The sequence below is a fragment of the Syngnathoides biaculeatus genome, chromosome 2 (genome assembly GCF_019802595.1).
Source record: "Syngnathoides biaculeatus isolate LvHL_M chromosome 2, ASM1980259v1, whole genome shotgun sequence".
Lineage (NCBI taxonomy): Eukaryota > Metazoa > Chordata > Actinopteri > Syngnathiformes > Syngnathidae > Syngnathoides > Syngnathoides biaculeatus.
In genome coordinates, this window is record NC_084641.1 from 19,268,373 (window position 1) to 19,291,442 (window position 23,070).

At 42.6% G+C, this 23,070-nt stretch overlaps 1 protein-coding gene across 2 annotated transcripts in view; it reads left to right on the forward strand.

Moving 5' to 3' along the window:
* The window catches only part of itga5 (integrin, alpha 5 (fibronectin receptor, alpha polypeptide)), a 53,598-nt gene that overhangs the window by 23,052 nt on the left and 7,476 nt on the right, over nucleotides 1-23,070 (forward strand). Inside the window, exons 3-22 of one of the 2 annotated variants that reach the window (XM_061839609.1) lie at nucleotides 2,124-2,224; nucleotides 2,880-3,003; nucleotides 3,401-3,462; nucleotides 3,551-3,596; nucleotides 3,680-3,805; nucleotides 3,882-3,926; nucleotides 4,010-4,053; nucleotides 4,171-4,227; nucleotides 5,062-5,114; nucleotides 5,229-5,437; nucleotides 7,102-7,293; nucleotides 7,384-7,429; nucleotides 7,873-7,986; nucleotides 9,860-9,915; nucleotides 10,921-11,078; nucleotides 11,152-11,289; nucleotides 17,349-17,416; nucleotides 21,550-21,700; nucleotides 21,792-21,887; nucleotides 22,985-23,064. In XM_061839609.1, coding sequence (XP_061695593.1) covers nucleotides 2,124-2,224; nucleotides 2,880-3,003; nucleotides 3,401-3,462; nucleotides 3,551-3,596; nucleotides 3,680-3,805; nucleotides 3,882-3,926; nucleotides 4,010-4,053; nucleotides 4,171-4,227; nucleotides 5,062-5,114; nucleotides 5,229-5,437; nucleotides 7,102-7,293; nucleotides 7,384-7,429; nucleotides 7,873-7,986; nucleotides 9,860-9,915; nucleotides 10,921-11,078; nucleotides 11,152-11,289; nucleotides 17,349-17,416; nucleotides 21,550-21,700; nucleotides 21,792-21,887; nucleotides 22,985-23,064 — 1,966 coding nt within the window. The remainder of the gene's footprint in view (nucleotides 1-2,123; nucleotides 2,225-2,879; nucleotides 3,004-3,400; nucleotides 3,463-3,550; nucleotides 3,597-3,679; nucleotides 3,806-3,881; nucleotides 3,927-4,009; nucleotides 4,054-4,170; nucleotides 4,228-5,061; nucleotides 5,115-5,228; nucleotides 5,438-7,101; nucleotides 7,294-7,383; nucleotides 7,430-7,872; nucleotides 7,987-9,859; nucleotides 9,916-10,920; nucleotides 11,079-11,151; nucleotides 11,290-17,348; nucleotides 17,417-21,549; nucleotides 21,701-21,791; nucleotides 21,888-22,984; nucleotides 23,065-23,070) is intronic. The other variant, XM_061839619.1, reaches the window with a different exon arrangement.

Consider the following 23,070-nt stretch of genomic DNA (forward strand, 5'->3'; position numbering starts at 1 on the left):
AAATGACATGTGAGCACCTCCTGTGGTGGACTCCAACTTTTACTGGTTGTTTCAGTAATAGGACCTAAATTTCCACAACCTCACCTCAGCTTCTGGCTTTGTATGTTGACTTTGAGTTATCCACGCCGACACCTGTGAGTTGTGAAAATACGGTGGTATGTTATTAACGACAAATAGAGATTACCTAAAGCAACATGCATGTAAGGAGCCTTTTGACGCCTTGCTCGGGTCTTATAATTGCCTGCCCTTTATGACTTAAGTGCTGTGTTTCACCCCAGGACACCTGAACACTTTGGCAGGGATGAGAAAAAAAGCTCCTGATGGGATATTAAATGAATATTGTGGTTTTGCTTATTTTAGTGATGCTCTTGAGAAAATGCTGCCGCTAGGAAACTGAGTGGCACATTTAGTTGTAAACTTATTATGTGGCAACAGTGAGCTTGAGGCAAATGTACGTGGAAACAAAGAATGATGACTGTGTTGCTATGAAGACTTTGGTCCGAAGAGTGAGAGTTTGCTTGGACATCAGTCTTGGTGCTGTTCCACAAAGAGGATGGATCAATACTGCAGTTTTGGGTTGCCGAATTAGCCGACATCATACTTCGCTGACATCCGCGTGTTGTGCCGATCATCAGTCCTTCTTAGAAGTACCAACTCATCTTTGGTTCTGATGTCTTTTAAAGCTTTTGAGAGCAAGTGGTTCTTGGATCACCAGCCTCAGAGTCATTTCTCAAAACCGTCTTCTCCCCTGTCGAATTGATTTGGTTTGCATTGCTTTGGAACTGACATTGACATTACAAAGTTTAAACCTGACTCCGGTAACCATCTGCCAGCTGTTCCTTGCTTGCTAGTGGAGCATCCAAGTGGCAGATCAGCAGCCAGGTGGTCGAACAGGGCCAAGGGCCATTGAGGTTGGAGCTTGGACAGTGCTGTCCAAACTCGGTCAGTTACGCTAGATGACTAATGTCAGCCTGTTGGTTTGTCACCCTTTTGGCAATGATCTTTCAGACTGGTGATCTTCAGCACCACCCCGCTTAGCAACAGTTGCCTTCTCCCACAATCTTCCAAAATGGCGACTGAACAGAACAGGTTTGAAGTGGATTCTCTATCCATTCTATTCCCGGTAACGTTGCGGTATGTTTTTTGCCAAACGCGCCAGACTTGTCCAAGAGGGTTCTACAGAGAGGTCTCAACTATTTCACACAAGGATATGTACGCGGGAATTAAGATTTTGGACAGAACAGGACCCAATGTCAGAGTTACAACGAAATGTTGGCGATCGATGCAAAAAAAAAGTTTGACGCCTCACAAACTTCATTTTGAAATCCAAGAGGATAAAATAGTGAATAGAGAGTAATAGTAATAGTACTGCACATGTAAAGCAGCGTGAGTACTTTTTACTTGGAGAGATCATGAGTAATATCACTGTAGCCTTTATAAGTGAGTTAGGTTTGATTTTCTACAGGTGGATTTAAACAATGTTGATTAACTCAGTCAGTACCGTGGTCACCAGATGAAAAAGTTTGACATGGCTCGTAATTGAACCCAGTGCTCAGTCTTGAAATTCCGATGTGATACAAATAGGCAAATAGACATTTCTCTTGCATGACATGTTGCATTTACGTATATTACTAACCCGACTCTTCGGCATAAAACATGACACACTTCATTCAGCAGGTCAGTGATACACTAACAAAGTGAAAGTTGTTCGCCTGCAATGTATAATGCACTGATAATAATGAAATCAAACTCAGAGAAGATACTTCTCCCTCACTTACCTTTGAACATACAGCCTTGTGTTTGTTGATATTGTCCACACTGAGTTGTACGTGAGGTCTTCTGCAAGCTTTAATCCATCGGTTATCTGATTGGCTATTCTTGTACAAGTGATTGACAGGTTGGAAAGGTCCATTGTTTATTGTCCCTGGCTGTCTCTTAAAAAAAAAAAAAGACATTCTGTACTGACCAGATTTTTTTTTTTTTTGACCCACAAAGGTCACCCTTTGAAGCCTTTGAGAGTGAAAAAAACCCTCCAAGTTGTTGCATCAATTCATCTTTGTATTCTTCTGTGGTTGCATTTGTTCTTGAAAATACAACGTTAATGAAATCTCTGTCTGTCACAGGGGCTCGTGTCGTCCTGATCAACAACACGGCACATCAGATCGAGTTCAAGTCGCACCAGTGGTTTGGCGCCACTGTGCGTTCCCACAGTGACACCATTCTAGTAAGTTTAGCCAGATTAAAAAAAAAAAAAAAAAAAAAATTCGGCACAAATGAGCCCACCATAAGGCTACAACGACACTGGTGAAAAATATCTGCATTACTATCAAAAACATAGAGTAACTGGAACCTTTTACTGCCACTGGTAGTGTAGCTCTTTTATTATTATTTACATCGGTCATGTATGGATATTGCAGACACAAAAACAAAAGCATTGCACTGGCATACATACCTCCAGCACTGCCAGCTATAAATTAAAGGTAGTGTAGTTCCCCACATTGTATCCATTTAACATTCTATTCGACTGCAACAGGTTATGGATGTGCTGTAGTACCGGTAGTTTTGATCACGTGATTGAAGCCCTCTGTCTTACGGTCAATTTGTTGTCAAGCTCCAGTTGTAACATCCATAGCGAACACTGACATCATAGTTGAGCCTTCAGTCATTTGGTCCTGCAAGGGTCAGGACTTGGGTTGGGTTTTGTGGTTACCCTGCTCCAGATGTACCGACACCCTCAGCTGGCGTCCCCCCACCCCCAACTTAGGTCACTGTTGTAGCAACTAGAAAAACATCTCCCACCTAAAAAATACTCCTCCCGTTCAGCGCCCCATCGCTTCCATGCTAACTCCACCGAATGGCTCTTCCCTCCTTTCTTCCAGGCCTGCGCACCTCTTTACTCGTGGCGGACTGAAAAGGATGACCCGCGGTCTGATGTGACTGGGACTTGCTACCTCTCTGTTCAGAATTTCACCAAATTTGTGGAGTACGCTCCCTGCAGAACAGGTGACTGTCACATTTACGCAAGGATACTGTTGCTCACCTAAAGTTAGATTTTGGGATATTTAACAACCTCCCCCACCCCATTAAAAAAAAACCTGAGCACAAATAACCCTAGTAACAACAGTGCAGTATTCATTTTAAGCCTCAGTTTTTATCATTATTGTTTCTGCTTTTTTGCTGCATAGATTTATTTATTGCCTTTCATTACTCTGGTTGTTTTACGGCCTCAAACTAAATCCACGATATAAATCTTAACTGTGGCTACGAATAAAGTGATCCCAACCTTGCGCATTACGGTAACTGGGAGCAAATACACAAGTGCTGTAAATGTGTTAATTGTATTTTATTTGTTTATGTATTTTCTTGATTTCTCCAATTATGACTGATTTTTCATGTGTAGAACTTAGCGATGAGGCAGGACAAGGCTACTGCCAAGGAGGATTCAGTGCCGACTTCACCACGGTAACCACCCCGTTTAGGACCCCTTGTCCACTTCCTCTGTCATCATATTAACGGCATTAAAAAAAAAAAATAATAATAATCTTTTCAGGACGGCCGAGTGGTGTTGGGTGGGCCGGGCAGCTACTTCTGGCAGGGTATGTCTGACGCGTAATCCAACACAATGTTGCTGCCCTTTTAAAACGTAGCTCACTGGTTTTCATCTTTGGCCAAACCTTAGGTCAGGTGATCTCCGCTGATAAAGAGGACATTATTAAGGCCTATTACCCAGGCTACTTTATGCAGTCTGTGGATGGTCAGATCCAGACGAAACAGGTCCAGGCTAAGCATGATGACAGCTACCAAGGTAAACTGAATTTGCCATCACACCCTTGTTTATGACTTTTCTATCAAAGCCAAGTTTGACTTTTATCCCCTGCAAGGTTACTCTGTGGCTGTGGGGGAGTTTAGTGGAGATCAAATAGAAGGTGAAGTCACATGACACATCCAATTGCAACTGGGATTACGCTCGATAGCTTCCTTCTGTAAATCTCGGCTTTATTTTCCCCAGATTTTGTGGCCGGCGTTCCGAAAGGAGTGATGCTTTATGGTTTGGTAAGAAAACTTCATTTTGGCATTCTGGTTTGGCTATTTGGATTTGGTTGGTTGTTATTTAGTTGAATATTAAGACAAATGGTCACGTAGAGAGCATTTTTGACTGTTGTTTTACAGGTCTCTATCTTGAATGGAACAGACTTAAAGACCATGATTAACTACACAGGCGAGCAGGTGAGTCGGTCCGGTCAAACCTCCTTCATTCCTGTTTCATGTTCATTCAGTGGCTCATGCTGAAACCTCCTGATTTATGGAACCAGTGAGGCCAAAAGCATTTCATCTACTGTCATCTTATCGTGGTTTCTAGCCTGGATAGACATGATTAAAAAAAAAATCTGAGGGATTGAGAAGCGGATGGAAGTAGTTTGGGTCCAACTCCTTTATATGCACCATGTGTACATTATGTACATACTGTATGTATGTAAATGAAACAACATTTATTAAAGTAAAAGAAATGTTTGGTGTGGGGCATTTTTGTCTGTAATTGCAGTATGTTTGTATCCCTTCAAGTTTTGTGACCCTTTCCAAATGTAGGAATATTATGAACTGAAAACAATTCCACTTGTTAAAACTATTGCAGTTATATTATGTAGCTATGGCAGAAAGTGGTGTAAAGACAAACTTCGAGCTCTTTAGCCTCGAGCTTCAGACCTTGCTGCATTTACTTGCGCTGCTGTTTGGCTTTTTCTTAGCGAAGGCTGTAACTGTTAAGAGATATGTTAATATAAAATCACAATTTTATAAGGCAGTCCATTATTCGGAACAACATTGTAGCCTATCACTTAATAAACATGGAATTGGAAAAAAAAAGGCTTGTCTGGAGTTTTCAGTGAAGCTCAGTTGTTGACTGAAAATTGTAGTGGCGATTTGGAAAAATAGAAAATCATGTGTTTCTTGGTTTGAAATTGTTTGAATAAATAAAACAAAAAGCTAACTAAACTGGGCCCTTTCAAAATATTGAACCTGACTTTCATGAATTTGAATCAAGCCGTTTCACTCTGTCTCCAGATGGGATCGTATTTTGGCTACGCAGTGGCCACCACTGACCTCAACGGTGACGGGTGAGTTTTCTCTGTCCGAAAAATAACCACGGGGACAGAATTGTGTCATGACACCGCTGGCGTCTAAGTGTCTGAACCTACATGACTCGGGCGATGTCCTTTTACTGTCTGCAGGATGGTCGACCTGCTGGTGGGCGCCCCAATGTTCATGACGCGAGGCTCCGATGGCCGTTTGGAGGAAATGGGCCGGGTCTACGTATACCTGCAGCGTGGCCCCTTGGACCTGGAACTCAGCCTACTTCATCTGACAGGCACTCAGGTGTTTGGTAGATTTGGCAGCACCATTGCATCACTGGGAGATCTGAACCAGGACGGATTCAATGGTGAGAACTGGCAACTATTGTATGGCGCTAATGGCTGTCGGGATTTTTTGGTTTCCTTTTAAATTTTGAACCCCAAGCTATCACTCTCCCAACAAAACATGTGTGTGTGTCTGTGATTGGAGTGCTTCTTGAAACCCTGCAATAATATTCTAATGAATTATTTTTCATCCGTCATTATCATTTGACACAATGAGCCAGTAAGCATTCATATAAATGAACGTACCCCCCAAAGTTACATACAAATATGGAAAATATATATCTAAATGAATAGTACTATGCAATATTGCAATTATATACAACTAGAAGGCCACAAAGTAGTGTACAGACAAAGGCTGAACTATGAATTAAAGCGAAAACAGTTTATAGAGCTTTGTACAGGGAGTCCTCGCATTAAGACGGTCTCGACCTAAGACGTTTCGACTTTACAACGCCCGTCCCCCGTCCCCCATTTCGTTTGGCGAATGCTTATCCGTGTTTGTGCGCCGGAAGTGTCTTTCCTCTGTCTGTCTGTCTGTCTGAATGTCTCTCTTTTTTCGACATTATCGCCCCAAAGAAGAAAGCTGTGTCTTTTAGCAATGCTTCTGCAGCCACAAGAAAATCCATTACCATGGAAACGAAGCTCAAGATCATAAAAAGATTGGACAAAGGAGAGACACTGACACCAACAATGCTTCAGTCGGTCGAGCGTGGTGACAATTATTAAAGACAAAGCCCAGATTTTAGCGTATGTGAAAGGTTCTGCTCTAATGTCGGATACAATGATCACAAAACAAGGTTCTTTGATACTTGTCGAGATGGAGAGGATTGAGGACCAGGTTCCTTCGCAATAGTTAATGTATTTGTTTTTTATACAAAGTATTTTGATGTAAATTTTGACTTTAATGGTGGAATCCAACTTCAGTCAAAATTCGAATTAAGTCGCTACTGTAAGAACGGATCTCAATCGTAGACCGAGGACTCCCTGTATTTGCATTTGTTCATAGTTAGCAGGCTACTTTCGGGTTAATCAAGAAAGAAGAACAAACTGATGCTGACAATTTGATTGTGTGGCTTGATAAGGTCCCAACGGTACCATATTGATTCATGTGGTAAAAATAATAATGCAACTTCATCCAGATCATCGGCAAAATGGACTAAAATATGATTGCCTGTCGAAATGTAACTGTTTGTGTGTTCATGCGGCATTTCACCACACAATCTCGTGAGCATGGTTTTGTATACATTTGTGTAAACGTGTGTGGCTTTGTGTAAATTCATACTGCAAAGGGGTGATTATCCAAAGAAAGCTAGTGCATACTATCGTATATTCAAATTAGTCCAGTGAAATATAATTCACATTTTTAACTGTCATAGCATAATTTTCAATCCTGATTTTTTTTTTTTTTTTAAAGCTAACAGACCCTAAGCACCATACCTGCATGGTATCCTGCGGTTGCTCTGATATACCGTATTGTTATGTATTAGTAAACTCGGTGCCGATTTCTTTTGTGGGTCTTTTTATTGGCATTTCTAGTTTTCGCAATGTTGAGGTTATGTCACTGTTTAAAAAGAAACAAAGAATGATGTGCTTGGTTTCACTGAACTGACATGCAGCATATTGAAGTGGAATGCATGTTCTAAAACGAACAAAAACAACAACAACAACGTAATTTCACCCCTGGCAGACGTGGCTGTCAGCTGCCCATTTGGTGGGGAGGAGCAGCAGGGCTTGGTTTCCATCTACAACGGGTTCCCTCAAGGCCTCCAAGAAAAGCCGTCCCAAGTGATTGCAGGCCAGTGGGCTGCCGGTTCCATCCCTGCCAGTTTTGGCTTCGCACTCAGAGGGGCCAAGGACCTGGATGGTAACGGTTACCCGGGTCAGTGAAGTTAAAAATGTACTTTTTTTTCCCTCCTTTGCTTATTAAATGTTGACATGTTTTATCAGCATTTCTTCTTCATCTTCTCAGATCTCATTGTTGGTGCCTTTGGTGTCGATAAGGCAGTTCTCTACAGGTGTGTTCCTCAAAATCATTTGAATTTTCATTGTATCTTTTCTACTGCTTGTATTTTTGCTGCCATAGCCTGGTTCTTTTTGAAAAAAATACCCACTTCTTTTTTTGATTCAGTTCTGGTCTACTTTTGTCAGTAATAGATAGAAGGGCAAAACAATCCAAACCGGTCTTCACTTTGCTTGCCGAAACCTTTCCACAGCACTTCCTGAGCCGACTTCATGGTGCTTTCAGATAATACTGTACTAAACTCAGTCATGTTAAAATGACCTAAAAAGTGACTCCATTCTTTTTTGCGTCCACATTAGCCTCCTTTGAACAGACATGTTCACTTCCGGGTGTACCCACTTGTGGATTCATTTTGTTATGTCCCCGTTGAAGGCCCAGATAGCGAATGCACTGGCCACCTCTACGTGCCGACCCATCTTTTGTGGTTGTCTCCCTCAGATCCCGGCCCATCGTCAACACCAGCGCCTCCCTGACCGTTTCCCCCACCATGATCAACCCCGAAGAGAAGAACTGCATGATCCCTAACGGGAATACCAGCCTTTCCGTTTCCTGGTGAGCAACCAAAACTCATTTTGGCTTCTGCTGTAAAAACTTATTTTCTATCTGATAATAATATGCGTGCCGTCAGTGAGTACCGCAGAAATATGTTCAAAAGCTGCATTGTTCGCCGTGTTGACTTCCTCTAAATGCGCACACGAGTCCGTTCCAGAAAGGAAACAGACGCCGGTCACTCGATTTTCAACATGGTTGACACTGTGTTTCCTGTGTGCACCTCTTACCCCGACTCTATGAAGGAAAGTCTTGTATACACGTATCTTGATTACACTGCCGCGTTGCTGTGGTGATGAGGAGTTTCGTAGACGATAATGGCAGGGAGAGGAAGAGGGGAGGGGTTTCATTTTACTTTTTTTTTGCCTCCCTTTTGCAGTTGCTTTGAATGAGATATTGTTCGCTAGTGGAACACAGCTGGGACACATCAGGACATGGAGACGCACAGTTGTGCAGGAGCACTCACACACAGAAGCTTGTACAAAAATATTAGTGCTCCTCAATAGATGCCCTTGTACTTTGTCTGTTTCCACTCTTTTTGAATGTGGGTGGGGAGACAATGTGGGGAATTAGAAAGCTATTGACTCAGGTACAAGATAATTGTAGTATATTTCGCTAATGATCCAGATGATTTTATGATAATGCTGTACGTCAGATTTGTTTAAGTATGAAAGGAAAAAGTTCAAAACAGCTCCTATTAGAAATAGTTGCATGTGTATGTGAACCAAATGTTCTTCATCTATCCATTATCTGAGCCACTTATCCTTACAAGGGTCGCAAGAATGCTGGAGCCTATCCCAGCTGTCATCGGGCAGGAGTTGGAGCAGCCAATCGCAGGGCACAGAGACAAACAACCAGTCACAAGCACACCTACGGGCAATTTAGAGTCTCCAATTAATGCATGTTTTTGCGACGTGCCAGGAGAAAACCCACACAGGCAGTGGGAGAACATGCACATGCCACAAAGGAGGGATCGAGATTTGAACCCCGGTCTTCACAACTGTGAGGCAGGCACTCTAACCAGTTGTTCTACCGTGCGGCCGCAAACGTGCTTATTTTTGTAAAATAGTTTATTATTTAATTTAAACACATTAAATCATTATGTGTAAAATAATCACAAAGATACAGTAAAATGGAAATTGCTCTGTTTTGGGCACTGAGTTTACATTCAAATTCTTGCTAAATTAAATAATCAATAAAACACAGTAAGAATGAAATTTTTCTTTTTCGTGTAATTATAATAATACAAATGACTTTTAACTTTGATTGTAAAAAAATATATATAAATCATAAAGATGTAAAAAAACAACATTCAGTGACTGACAATCACTCCACAAAACTTAAATTAAAATAAAATTTTGATGCATTTCCTTCCTTTGCCAATTGGTTGTATACATTTGCTAATCAAATCATTTTACCTACGAGCTATAAAATAGAGTGCCCATGAAATGTCTTTGTGGTGTAATGACGGTTGGAGGTGGACGGTACCTCGTCCCGCTCCTCTCCTGGTTTTCGCAGCCACTGAAAACGACTTGGTGGGGCTGAGCAGTTGGGACTTGAGCAGTGTGTAATGCAGCTGATGTCATGGGAGTCGACTTCCATGGGCAACCTTTGGCCAGCCGTTGCTGAAACTCGAGAACTTGCCCAATTTCACCCCTCTTAACTTTGCTACCCCTTTTTGCGAGCTTTATGGGTTGTGCAAACAGACATCAATTCATCAACCAGTCTGGTGAAAGCTGGCTTCCAAACTTTCCCAGCATATTAGTCGTTGTATTTATTACATTACATTGCAATGGGAAACATGTAAGGAATGGACTTGGGAAAGGATGTGAATTATGTACGCTTTTGTTGACTATGAAACTTCTATCCAACACAGTGTCAACTTGAGTTTCTGCATATTTGCTGATGGGAAGCACCTACCCGACGTCCTCGGTAAGGCAACATTCTGCACCCACGCTGTCAAAACGTCACCATAGTCGATGTTTCCAAATCTGTGTGTGCCAATGAAAGTTTTGGCACAATTGCTGGATTTTGTCCTGTCAAACGATGTAATTTAATGAATCCCCGCTCCCCTCTAAAGGCCTCTTTATACTCCCGCATGCGCCGACTGCACTGACATCACTGCGGCTCTCACGCGTGTAGTTTGCCTTTATGCTCCAGCGTGACCCACCCACGCAGTTTTCAAAATGTGCTGCAGGTCATCTCCAAGTCAGACGTGTCACTACGGCTGGTATTGGTGAGGACACCACAGGATGGGGTTTCTGCAGCACATTTGGCCACTTCCGGTAGCCAGTTTTACTTTCAGTTCCGTTACAGGGACAAAAGCAACAGCAATGGCAACCCTGGAAGAGTGTCTGCTTGAACAAACGGACCTAAATGACCAGATGCTACGTTTAAATAAGCCGCAAAATGGTTGATTGAGAAGGCGGCAGCTTAGGTGGTAATGCGTAGGTCACGTGATGCAATGCGGGGGTTGTCCACCATTGGAGTATAAAATGGCCTTAATGTTTGATAACATAGTAGTATTATCTTAACGTCCAGTCCTGATGCAACACCTTTTTCCTATTAATGACTGTTTTTGTAGCTGAAACAACTTACACATACAGAAACTGAAACGACAGCAACATGCAAAAGTCAACAAAATTATATTAAACATTTCAGTTCGTTTGAATCATATTTATTAACTTGCAGTGTACCACATTTCCGAGCTTATTGAAATGGTATTTGAACCCGTATTTTCTGGCGTGATTAGAATCCAAACATGTTTGTGTTTTTTCTTTTCTGCCCCGACGCATCTCCAAGTTGACACTTTTAGTAGGCAAATTAATCTTGAATTGTGTCAGGTGGACCACGTTTTGCTATTCCAGCCTTTGTCAATCCATCAGTCGCGTTGACATTCAGTACATCACCTCTGTCATGCACATTTGCACGTTGCAGATTTCCAAGTGGAGGTGCAACTTGACAGTCAGAAGTTCAAGCAAAAAGGAGCAGTGAAGAGAGCCCTCTTCCTTGACTCCCAACAGCCTTTGCTGCAGGGGAGCATAAGGGTGCACCATGGCGAGCGCGTCTGCAAGCACACCAAGATCTACCTCAGAGTGCGTCCTGTTTCACATGCAATATAAGTTTGTTTTATTCAACTGCATCTTCAAAGTAACATTTTTTTACTAGGATGAGAAGGACTTCAGGGATAAACTGTCCTCTATCTTGGTGGCATTGAACTTCAGCCTGGATAGCAACGCCGCTGCCGACTCGCACGGTCTGCGACCCATCCTCAACTATCAATCCCCCAACATAATTGAGCAGAAGGTACTTTCAAAGATGTACTGTTTTGGTTGATTGTCGTTCCGGATGCCACAAATACAGGGGAACCAAATGAAGATTGTTGTTTTGAGTAGAAATAAGTATTCTTGGTGGCATTTTGAGTTTTTTGCAGTGTGCACCCTCATAATCGATTATCAATGACGAGGGAACCACACTGCAAGAAAGAGTTTCAGGCGATTTATAAGGGGATTTTTGTGTAAAAAGGACAAGAAAGGAGTAATTTCCTTTTCCAGGCAGACTAAAATTAGACTGATAGGAAGTGAAAATGGATCAACAGTTTGTTGAACTCCTTTGGGAAAAATAGGTTGTGTCAAAGATTTATTTATTTTTTTAATTGTCTGAAGTTTGACCCTGATAGGTCATTGGCTCTATTGGAGGTCTGCCCAAAAATGTCTGGATGGCTTTTTTTACACCAAACTCATTGACACATGCCTAGATGGACTTTTCTTTGTGCATTTGGGCAAAAGAGCAAACAAAGGCCTTCCCCATAGTCCTCTAGTTGCTGTTCTACAGGTCCCAAAACCACTTTTGTGAAAGTAACATCTGTCGTCTGAGAACTGGGTACAGTATTCTGAATTCCTAGTTGATGGCCAGTGGGCACCTGTACTTAATCAGAACCTCATAGAGCCAGATTCTTTGAGCCGGTAGCCAGAGAACAGTACAAACTGTGAGCCAGAATCAACTTCTTCTGTGGGTGGGGCCATTTCCCACACCAGTGGCCCATCTGCCTCGTGCCTCATCCTTCCATTGGCAGAGTCGCAGCCACGTCACCTGCCCCAAAAGCAAATTATTGCGCTTACTGGCACAATTTATCAAGGTTTGTAGTTGTGGTTCATCCATTCATCCTTTTTCTATTGCGTTGATCCCTTTTCGAATCGTGGGGGAGCCCATCTGACTGTGGGCAAAAGGTGCAATCGATTGTCTACAGGGAACTCAGCAGCGATGGCTCGTCATAAGCTCGATGCAGTACATGTTCTGTAGCCCAGCGTACAAGATTTCCAAACTGGGTTGAATGTACTCTTGAGTTTGATGGCGACAGCATATTGTATGTGTATGTATGTGTGACTTCAGCGAGCACCACCAATCTGCTGAAAGGTGGTTTGTGTTCTTGTCACAATTCTGTTCCTTCTTCTTGGCTGGATCAGCACCACAGCCTTCAACATATCAAAGCTTTTGGGCCTCTTGCAGATGTGGTTGGCTGCCAGGGACCAAGACCTTGAGCTAAAATATCAAACATAAATCTGGCAGGACTCCCCTTTTGGATAAAACTGAAATGCCGTGTATGCATGTGTCAATTAGGAGCAGAGTAGTGTTAAACATATTTCATTTCATCCACACAACCAGAGCCTATTGAGATAACGCAGCCTGCGAGACTGGGTGGCATGAAGTTTTCATCACGTCTGGATGTGCCTCAAAACTCACTCACATCCTGAACATATTCCGTACGCTCCTGGCAGGATTTCTGGTCTCATCCTGGATCCATTAACGGGCGTCAGTCTGGGAGCATTTGCATGAATCTCAGCTGTTGTTCTTCTTCGGAGTGCGAAACTACGCAACAAAGGCCCTCATTGTCCTTCGGGAGTTTGATTAACGGAACAGTCTTGCTAGATCGCACCCTTCAGAGGCCGCTCGTTTGTAAACACAGTCGAGCGGAATCTTTTGCGCAACACTGGACGGACCTCACATTGTTTCGGACTAACAATGAAGTTTGCGTTTATGAAATCGTAACGGAAATTGAAATAGTCTGTCACAGAAGATGAGCTACAAAGACGTTTGGTCAAATTCCAACTTGTTCCGCCTGATGACTACTGTAAACCCCACATGGAGCCGCTCTGGATCGTTAGCTGTCTGCTGCTAATCATTGTCTTATTAGGAAAATTGTATCTTTTTTTTTTAAGGTTCCTAGCAATATGTGGTAGCTCAACCGTTGCCAAAATAAATGATCAATTTCATCAATTATGAAGACATTTTGACATCATTTAACAGAAGGGTCCAAACTGTTTTGATACCTCAGTTGACCACAAACTATTCATTCAACAGAGCACATTGTGCTATCCACATTTTGTCGTTTCCCATCATCCATTTCTAATTTGTGTGATTGAAAGCCAAACTTCTGGGACTTTGATCTAACCCTGATTTTTTTGTAATTTAGAATTGATTATGAAATAGAAAAGAAATAAGGAATAAGAACAATATTGAACCGTACATAGAAATGAGGACTTTAAGAACAATGTTTTAAGTAATATTTTAATGTTTTTAACATTTACCCAAGTGTAAAAATATGTAACTCACTTTTACATTTTGTCCCTGAGATTCATGCATTTTTCTTAAATTTCATTTTATTGAAAAGTTGTGGTACTGTAGGTGTTCCACTATGTCTTTCTTGGCTGTGTGAAATCATGTACTTATACCGCCTCACAGAAAAACTTGCGTTACTTCTGTTGTGAAGCGCATCGTGGTCTGCCTGATAATGGCCTGTTGACTACGTTTGCCGTCATTCTAAATGTTTGTCAGAGTTGTTGTGAAGCTCCTCGCATCACAGGCCAAAGACGCATGTGTGCAGTTAACGTGGCGGCTGCCCTCGGTGTCCATAATTAGAGCCTGGCGTTGGTATAATAACAGAGGGGGGTGGAGGCAGGCCCATTGCTCTCTCTAATCACCTCCTTCTATTTATTATCCTCGTCATCACCGGCATCATGAAACTCACACTCGCAGCCTGATACAATTTAGCTCGCCGCACGAACAACACGGCTCTAGCAGCAGAAGGCTTTGTTTCCTTTTTGCCTGAAAAGCTCCAATATGTTTAGTTGAGGGTTTTTTTTTTCCAAGTCCTGATGCGCGTTTCCAGGAAACTGGGAAATCTGACATTTCTGACCTACCACTAGGGAAATGGCTTCGGAACATCGCTTGAAGTCAAGGTTCCAACTAGCTCAGCAAATTGGTTTTCTCCAACTGAAGTGAGACACAAACAACAATGGCAAAAATGCTCCATGCTGTCCTAATTAACTATACAGTAAATGTTTATTTGTATGTATTGGTTAATACTAGATAGGAACATTAAAAAAACATTTTTGGATGGAAACATATGCACAGTTTCTATGATTCCTATATCTAAATTATATAAAAATAGCATTGGTTAGCACTTCTGCCTCACAGTTCCGAGGACGTGGGTTCAAATCCCAGCCCCCCTTGTGTGGAGTTTGCATGTTCCCCTGTGGCTGGATGGGTTTTCTCCGGGTGGTCTCGTTTCCTCCTACATCCTCAAAACATGCGTGGTTAATCGGAGACTCTAAATTGATGTTTGTTTATATGCGTCCTGCGATTGTGCCGGCAAACAGTTCAGAGTGTACCCCGCCTCTCGCCCAAAGATAGCTGCGACCCTAGTGAGGAGAAGAAAAGAAGGATCGGAAAGAAGAAGAATACCTGTCCTAAAAATGGGGGACAGCAACTTTTCACAGGGTATTGAGACTGCTGGCAAAAGCAAAGAAGAATAACTTGGGCAAACCGGTTTCTTACCTGTTAATAACTACATTAATTGCAGTGGTGTTGCAAGTTCTTGTCATAAAGACTCTTGGGCCTCATTCGAATCACAACCAGTTTGGGTTCCTGATTTACATTCATGCAGCCGTCCTCTGTGTTGAACACATTCTTCATGGGCTTCATGTCCAAAGACCTTGTCACAAACCTCTGGTACGGGGGCGGACCCAAATGCAGGACTTCGAGGCAGAGGCATAACGTTCAATGTAGTTTATTCCGGAAACTGGGTCGTACACAGTGTAGCAGTCTGACAAGGCAGAGGTACAGAAACGCTAGGCTGAGCGGGGTCCAAAAGACATCCGGCAAAGTCGTATGACTATGGGGCAAACTTACAACTCAACAGGATGCCCAGAGCAGTGGCGTGGCCGTGCCCATCTTGGCCGTGGCCAAGTCTTGCTCATGACAGACCTGCGTTGATTCCCGACTGAAATATGGTGTACGCCCGAATCCAGAAAACGTCATATGCACAAAAATATCCAGATGTATGAATCTTTGCGTACACACGAATCCAAGCACAGCACATTTCCTTCGGGCATCTCAATCGACGTAGAATTGAGCGCACTTTAGAGTAATTAGGCCTCCCTGTCCACGCCCACATTTAAATACACAAATTATATTTAAATGAACCCTGCAACTGAGATCCCGATCTCTGCATGATCAGAAAAAGGGAAAATGAGCAGGGTAATGAAGAAAAATATAATTTCTGAATGTGAAGTTGCTCAGTGAAGTGGAGGTGGGCAAGAAAATCCTCTTTTGGCACGCTGCCCTTCGGCGTTAGCAACAAGTCAAAGACGAGCGAATGTGACAGCGTGAGTGCGGCTGTCAATGCCGTGAGGTCAGACTAAGGCACACGTTGAAGTAAAAAAGAAGCGATTGGACATTACGATGGATGTGAAGCAGAGGACAGCCGCCCACCGCCAAAGCGGCGGAAGAACCGTCGCGGAGGGCCTCACCCCGTTCGAGGAGTGAGTCGCTGCAATCATGGGGGACGCTGCTCTCACATGTGGCTGTCTTTGATTACCCCACAAGCGTAACACCATGAATTTTTATAACTCACAACAAATGTGTTCATACAGCCCTATGAGATAAAAGCTCATATGAATGATATTTGTAATAAATCTTTTGGATTCAAATAGGACATCAGCATATCAAAGAGGACATCAAAAACATTGACTCCTGTATGATTACTCAATTTTATTATTTTAATACACACAGGAGGACACGCACAGCGGGGCGAAAAGTGTCTTTTGAATTTACTTATTTGAACATGCACATCAGTTGCACGTGATTAAAATGTGCTAAAAGGACAGAGAAATGTCATTAATGTGATTAAAATGTGTCAAAATGATAAAGATAAGATGATAAACATTTTAATCATGTGCAACCAATCTACATGTACGACTCAAGTAAATTCAAAGGAATTTTTTTTTCACTGCACGCGCTGGAGTCACAAGAAGCGATTGTGAGGGTAGTAGGTGACACAAATGATCGCCTTGATCAATTTACAGCTCTCCTCACAAATATCAGTGACTCATTTCATAAACGGATTAACAAGTGAAATCTGAGTCCTTGCATCTTTTACATAGTTGAAATCAAATGTTGCCATACATGAATTGTTCATCAGTTTGCATATTGTCCGTGTACCTGCCTGGGTTTTCTTCGGGTACTCCGGTTTCCTCCCACATCCAAAAACATGCAAAATTTAACTGGACACTCTAAATTGCCCCTAGGTGTGATTGTGAGTGCGGCTGTTGTCTGTCTCTATGTGCCCTGCGATTGGCCGGTGACCAGTTCAGGGTGTACCCCGCCTCCTGCCCGTTGACTGCTGGGATAGGCTCTAGCACTCCGCTGACCCTCGTGAGGATAAGCGGTTCAGAAAATGGATTGATGCAGTTTAATCATGTAAATGTTAAGTAAGTTGAAATAATTTTTCTCCCAGCGTTGAGTAATGTGGCATACAGTAAAGCTGCCTTGAGTCCTTCTAGCGCTTGAGGACGGCGTGTCTCTGGTTTCCATGGAGTGGCGAGGCCTGTGGGGAAAGTGTGGCCTGCCACAGAGGGCTGTGATGTGGGACGGTGGTGAGCTTGCAGCCACATGCTTGGTGCCGCAAAAGTGTGTCCTTCCCCTGAGGCCGCACTCATCGTTTCCTCCTGTGACGTAGCAAACACGGAGCACATGCGTGCCGGCACAGCTGGCTGGGACGCACGTGTGTGTGTGTGTGTGTACGCGTCTGCTCCTATCATTAGCTGACGAGGTCGTTCTGGTGAGCCACGACAGTGTTTTGGATCATCCGTCTGTAATCCTATCAATAAAAGAGAGGGGCTGTGATCCAGGTGTGTGTCGGAATTTCATCACTCATTGCGCATATTGCCTCACCCTACACTTATCCTCATGTCTGCCTTCAACGCGTGATTTATTGTGTAAGTCATTCAAAAAAACAAGTGGAGCTTCTTACGTAGATTTGTTTTTTTTTTTTTGTTTCATTTTTGTTTAAATGTGTGTTTCAGGCTCAGATTTTGCTGGATTGTGGAGAAGACAACATCTGTGTCCCTGATTTGAAACTGGCAGTCCATGGGTGAGTCTTTCATTTCCTCTCACATTTCTGGGACTCCATATATTATTGATGGGGAAATACATTCCCCAATAGATTCCCCCCCACCACCCAAAAAAAGGAAAAAAAAACTACTCGAGTTGATACATTATTGGAAATAACAGCTACGCCTGCAGCTAGTTTTGACAACTACAATAATCTGACTCTCATTTCATGATTCGCAAGTTCACGCATTTACATTTTTTTCTGTGCAACACATCTCCAGCTATTTCCTAAAAATGTCTCACCTTTTTCATCTTTCTGAAACACCTTAAAATCCCACAAGATGCACTCTAAATAGGAAAGCAGCAAAGATGAGTTTTGTATGCTAGGGACAACCTCGAGTAGGCTGTTACCGGGTGGGTTTTACGGTCCGGATGTACCGATCCGTTTCTGGTGCATTTTTTTTGTTTCTTCAGAAGAATGCGTGTGTGTCGATCAAAAGATTGAAAAATTGTATTGGCATTTTGTTTGGGAATTTGTTTTCTTTGTTTACATGACAAGACCATTTACTTTAAAAAAAAATGTCTGCGAAAGCAGAGGACATGCTTTTTAAATGGTTAGCGTTGACACTGGCGGAAAAACAAAAATGATTCAAATGTGGTAAAATGATGCAGTTTTCTGACTTTTTCCTCAAAAATAATCAAACAATATGTCAGTTCGGGGGGGGTAACAATTTGTTTTGGCAAAGATTTGATTCGTTTTATGATTCGTGGTTGCCAATTTGATTCAAGACTGATATTGATCCGTTGAGAATGATACGATTCAGTGGCTTGAAATGGATTCAGTAACTTTTTAGCCACTTCTTTGGTTCTTGTTGTTTCTTCTTAGGGAATCCAGTAAAATTGATTCTGATCATTAAATGTAAAAGTTCCTCAGGTATTGCTTTGCAAGAAAACCAAGGGGGGAAACAGGAACTTATTCTTATGCATAATATTTCAGCTATGATTTTACTGGTTCAGCTTGTGTTTTCCCCTCAAAAACAGATATTTCATTGATATTAAAATTAACTTGTCTCCACTCACAGGAGTCTGTGGGCCTAAAAAGTTCAAAAATCCCAATTTTAAACTGTGGAATACTAATACCTAAAAAAATGTATCCCTGTGAGTTATCTGTAAAGAAAATCTTTTAGAAATACTTTTAATAATAGTGCGAAATGAATGACAAACCTGCTTTGAAGTGAGACCTGAAAAAAAGCATCCGTTACTTGACATTGTCGCACATTTTCCTTGTCTGTGCCCCAAGGTTCCCCCTCTCCTCTGTCATTCTTTCCAAAAGTACAAATATGCACGATAATTACTTTCACCACACTTCACACACGCACACTTGCTCAAAAACGTGCCTACTTTGCCGGCTACTGGCTCGCGAGCTTGAAAGACTTCAACGTGCAGGGTGATACGCGTCCTTGCTGATAATTTGCCACTCGTCACGTATTCATGTACATGGACAACTATGTCACAATTAAAACAAGGTGTGTAATTTACTACATCACCACTGAGTTGTAATACTTGTCTATCAAATTATTTTCAAGTCTTGTATAAGCTAACAAATGTGTAATCAAAGGACGGTTTTGGAGAAGACCCGGGCTTCTAGGTCATTACTCTGTTGATACTGCGCGGCCCCTGGTGGATGTAACCCACACAGTCTTGGTCCGATCCCCCTCCAAGTGTTGTTTATTTGGAAGTTCATGCACAAATCCAAACATTTCCTGTTCCCCCATATTTTATATCAAAAAGCTCATCCTCAAAGATGAACGGATTTTCTCCACATTCTGAGAATATGCTGAAGTTAAGGGCTTTGACTTGTACACCGTTTGTTTCTGTAGTCGTGTAAACATCAAATGTCCAGTATATGGTAGTTTGAAAAGGATTTGTAGTTAATCGAAGGATGGATACAAATCGGCCCTCGGCAGTAAAACATACTGTCATTTCTGGCCTACAAGACGCAACTTTTTTCCACACGCTTTCAACCCTGCGGTTTATGCGGTGATGCGGCTAATTTGTGCAATTTTTTTCCAATGGCCGCAAGGGGGCACTCGAGCGGAGTGAGACCGGTGTGACAGTCCGTGCTGAAAAGTCTCCTTGTGATGAATGCGCATGCATTACTAACAGGGGAACGTTGGCTATGTAGCAGACGCTTACTAGGAAATCCCCCGGTCTCATAGTTCCCCTTCTTCTACGTAGAAGTAGCTAACATACGTTATATCCGAACCCTAACCTCACCTTAAAACAAAACTTGATAAAAAGAGATACACATATATGTGCGTTTCCTGTGTTCGTCTTTCTGAGACGTCTATAGCGAACATGAACGCTCGGCGACAAGTTGTCGAATGGCACGTGTTGAAGCATGAATGGGGATGTTTCAGACTGGCCGGAAGTTTACAAAATATACGCGCGTGCGCATTAATCATAAGGAGACTTTTCAGCACCAGGAGCGCTCAGACCATCACACCGGAATATATGTGCCGATCAAGTGACTTTTACCGGCCATGTTAGTGCTTGCGCTAGCGTTAGCACTGTGCTAGCATGTTGCTGCTGTGTTACTGGTGCGTCTCAGTGAATTTTACTGGCAAGTTTTTTTTTTTTTTTTTTACCCTGTCAGTGCCGCGCTCGTGTTAGTGCCGTGCTAGCATTAGCACTGCGCTAGCCTTAGGTTAGCTAGTGTTAAACTCTTTCTGTGTACCGTCTTTCTTTGCAAATATCTCCTCTTTCAATTTGGGCACTTGCGGTTTTTACACAGCTGCGGCGTATGTATGTACCAAATGGTATTTCCTTTCTAAATGTACTCGATGAGGCTTATAACCAGGTGCACTCTGTAGGCCGGGAATTACGGTAATAACATTGCTGCTGACTTATAATCACCAAAGAAAGTTCAAGCGTCAGCGTTTCAGGTGGTGGGTGCACGACATCCTTTTAAAACAGGAAGTGCGTGCACCCTTCAGGTGCAACAACAAACAGGAGACAGCCAGCATGTTGGGAAACGTGGTAGCCGCGTGTTAAAAGTCCAAAGGTCCCGCCTGATGCTGAGGTTGCCGCACGCTGCCCTGAAAAATCTGTTAGCATTTTTCCCCTCCCTGATACTCCCTTCTCCGCTCTGTCATTTTGATTTCACATTCCTATATTTATTTGCCATCTGCATGTACGAGCAACCCCCTGCATATGGAACAACCTGCTACGGGTGCATTGAAAGTCCAACTCCAGGAAAGTGTGATTAGTGCAATTAGGACCATGTCTGAATATTTGGGCCTGCTGTGTTCAGGCCAAGGCCTAATGTGATGGCCATGCTCATGTGGAATTTCAGCCAAATGAAAGAAAAAAAAAATAAAAAGTAAGTCACGGAGTAATTCCGTCAGTGTTATTTCATGCGTTGGGCTGCCAAAGCACACAACCTGTTGGGAGGAAGGGGTCCCTCAGGGAGGTTTCACAGTGTTGTGGCCTTTTACTAATTTGCAGCCATTGTTTAGTTTAAAAAAAAAAAAAAAAAGCGCAGCGCCAGTTAGAAGCCGACTACAGCTGACTTACAGGAGAACCGCTAGCCAGCTCTTCCTTTATGAGAGCAGAAGCTAATTAGAAGCATGTGTGTGACTCAGTATGGAATTCCTCATTTTTCCTAAGAACGGGAAGGAGCAGAATGTGAGCAGTGTTGTTATGTGGCCCCAACGTTGTGTGCAGTGTGTGTGATAACGTCGATAAGATTGTCCTTTTAAGGTTACATATTGCCACACTGTGATGTCACATAAAGGCATTGTTTAGCAACACTTCATATAAGAACAAGTCTGGTATGGTTGTGCAATGACAGCATGAAAATGCCATCTACAAGAAGCATGTTTCCATTTTAGTATCTCGTAGAGTGAATTTTAGTGCAGCTAATCACCGAATAGAAAGAGTAGCGAGCTTTGGCGCAAGGTACTTTGTACACAGCTTGTGGTATTCCACTATTTATTATAATGTCTTATTTATGTTACCTTTATTTGCTTTACTTTTATATTTTTCTGCTCTTCCCCGCACCCGAAACTGACCTTTGCTTTATTTATGATACACACACATACATATTTATTGGCGTAGTGACACTTTTTGACGCCGATTAATAAACATTTATTCCGTTTGGTGGCTCCTCAGGGACAGAAAGGAAGTGTACCTGGGTGACGACAACGCCCTGACTCTGACTTTCAACGCCAGGAATGAGGGCGAGGGGGGCGCATACGAGGCAGAGCTCTATGTGGTCTTGCCACCCGAGGCCGACTATAGTGGCATCGCCCGCAATAACGAGGTGAGCACAGCTGCTATTTTCAATAAAAAGGAAAAGCACTTCCAGGAATTTCTGTGGATATGCCCACACTTTTCCCTCCACGATCTGCCAGCAGAGTTTAACCCAGCTGACCTGCAGCTATGACACCGAGAACCAGACCCGATACCTCAGCTGTGATCTGGGAAACCCCATGAAGTCTGGCACCAGTGTAAGGGCAGATGCTTATTTTAAAATAATAAAAAGTTTTCTAGTTTTCTAGACTGGTCATCGGCCAATTACAGAACACACATATACTGTACAAGCATTCATACTCATGTTCACACCGAAGGACAATTTAGAGTTTTCACATAATTCAAATGAATATTTTTCAAATGTAGGAGAAACTAGAGTACCTGGGAAAAACTTCACTCAGGGAGGCTGTGCCTAAGGACCTTAGAACCGTAATGAAGACACGCTAATCACTCGTCCAGAGTGTTACATGATCCGAACTTTCATCATCATAAATTAACCACTGATGATGATTCTGAGTTGCTTACGTCTGAAACCTTTGGACCATATTTTCTTTCAAATTTTAGACCGAATTTGGATGTATAAAAATGCCAAACAGCTTGCCTTCCGTGGGGCTGCAGAAGAGATTCAACCTCTTCCAGAATTTCAAATTTTTTATTTTATCTTTTAGCTGGAGATGACACAAGGATCAAGAGACGTTGTGTTATGACATTATCATTTTTCTCAATACGGGCGTATCCAATCTTCTCCAAGAATTGTCGATTACGACGATGTCTATTATGCTAGAATTTGCCTGGTTCGTTTAGCTCAGGGATGACTTTTTTTTCTTCCAAAATAAAAACACAGTGACAAGGCATAGGATTTAAATTTTAATATTCCTAACTCACATTAATTGGATACTCTAAATTGCCCCTAGGTGTGATTGTGAGTGTGGCTGTTTGTCTCTGTGTGTCCCGCGATTGCCTGGCAACCAGTTCAGGGTGTACCCCGCCTCCTGCCCGTTGACGGCTGGGATAGGCTCCAGCACCCCTGCGACCCTTGTGAGGATAAGCGGCTAAGAAAATGGATGGATGGATTCCTAACTCAGTCTTGTGCCTCTGCTGTGGGGCTATACGCTCAACAAATAATTCACTGCAACTCAACTTACTCTTTTAGGCTTAGCCCAGCAAAGGGTTAATGAACGCTGTTGTGTATCCACAGTCAGATGCTCTGTTCTGTTAGCTTGTTGTGAAGTTGTTTTTTTTTTTTTTTTTGGAGCTGTGGTTTCATGGTGTTGAAGATGAATGTTCTCTGCAGCTTTGGGCAGGTCTTCGCTTCACGGTGCCTCGGCTGAAAGATACGCACAAAACCATCCAGTTTGAGCTGCAGATTCGCAGGTATTT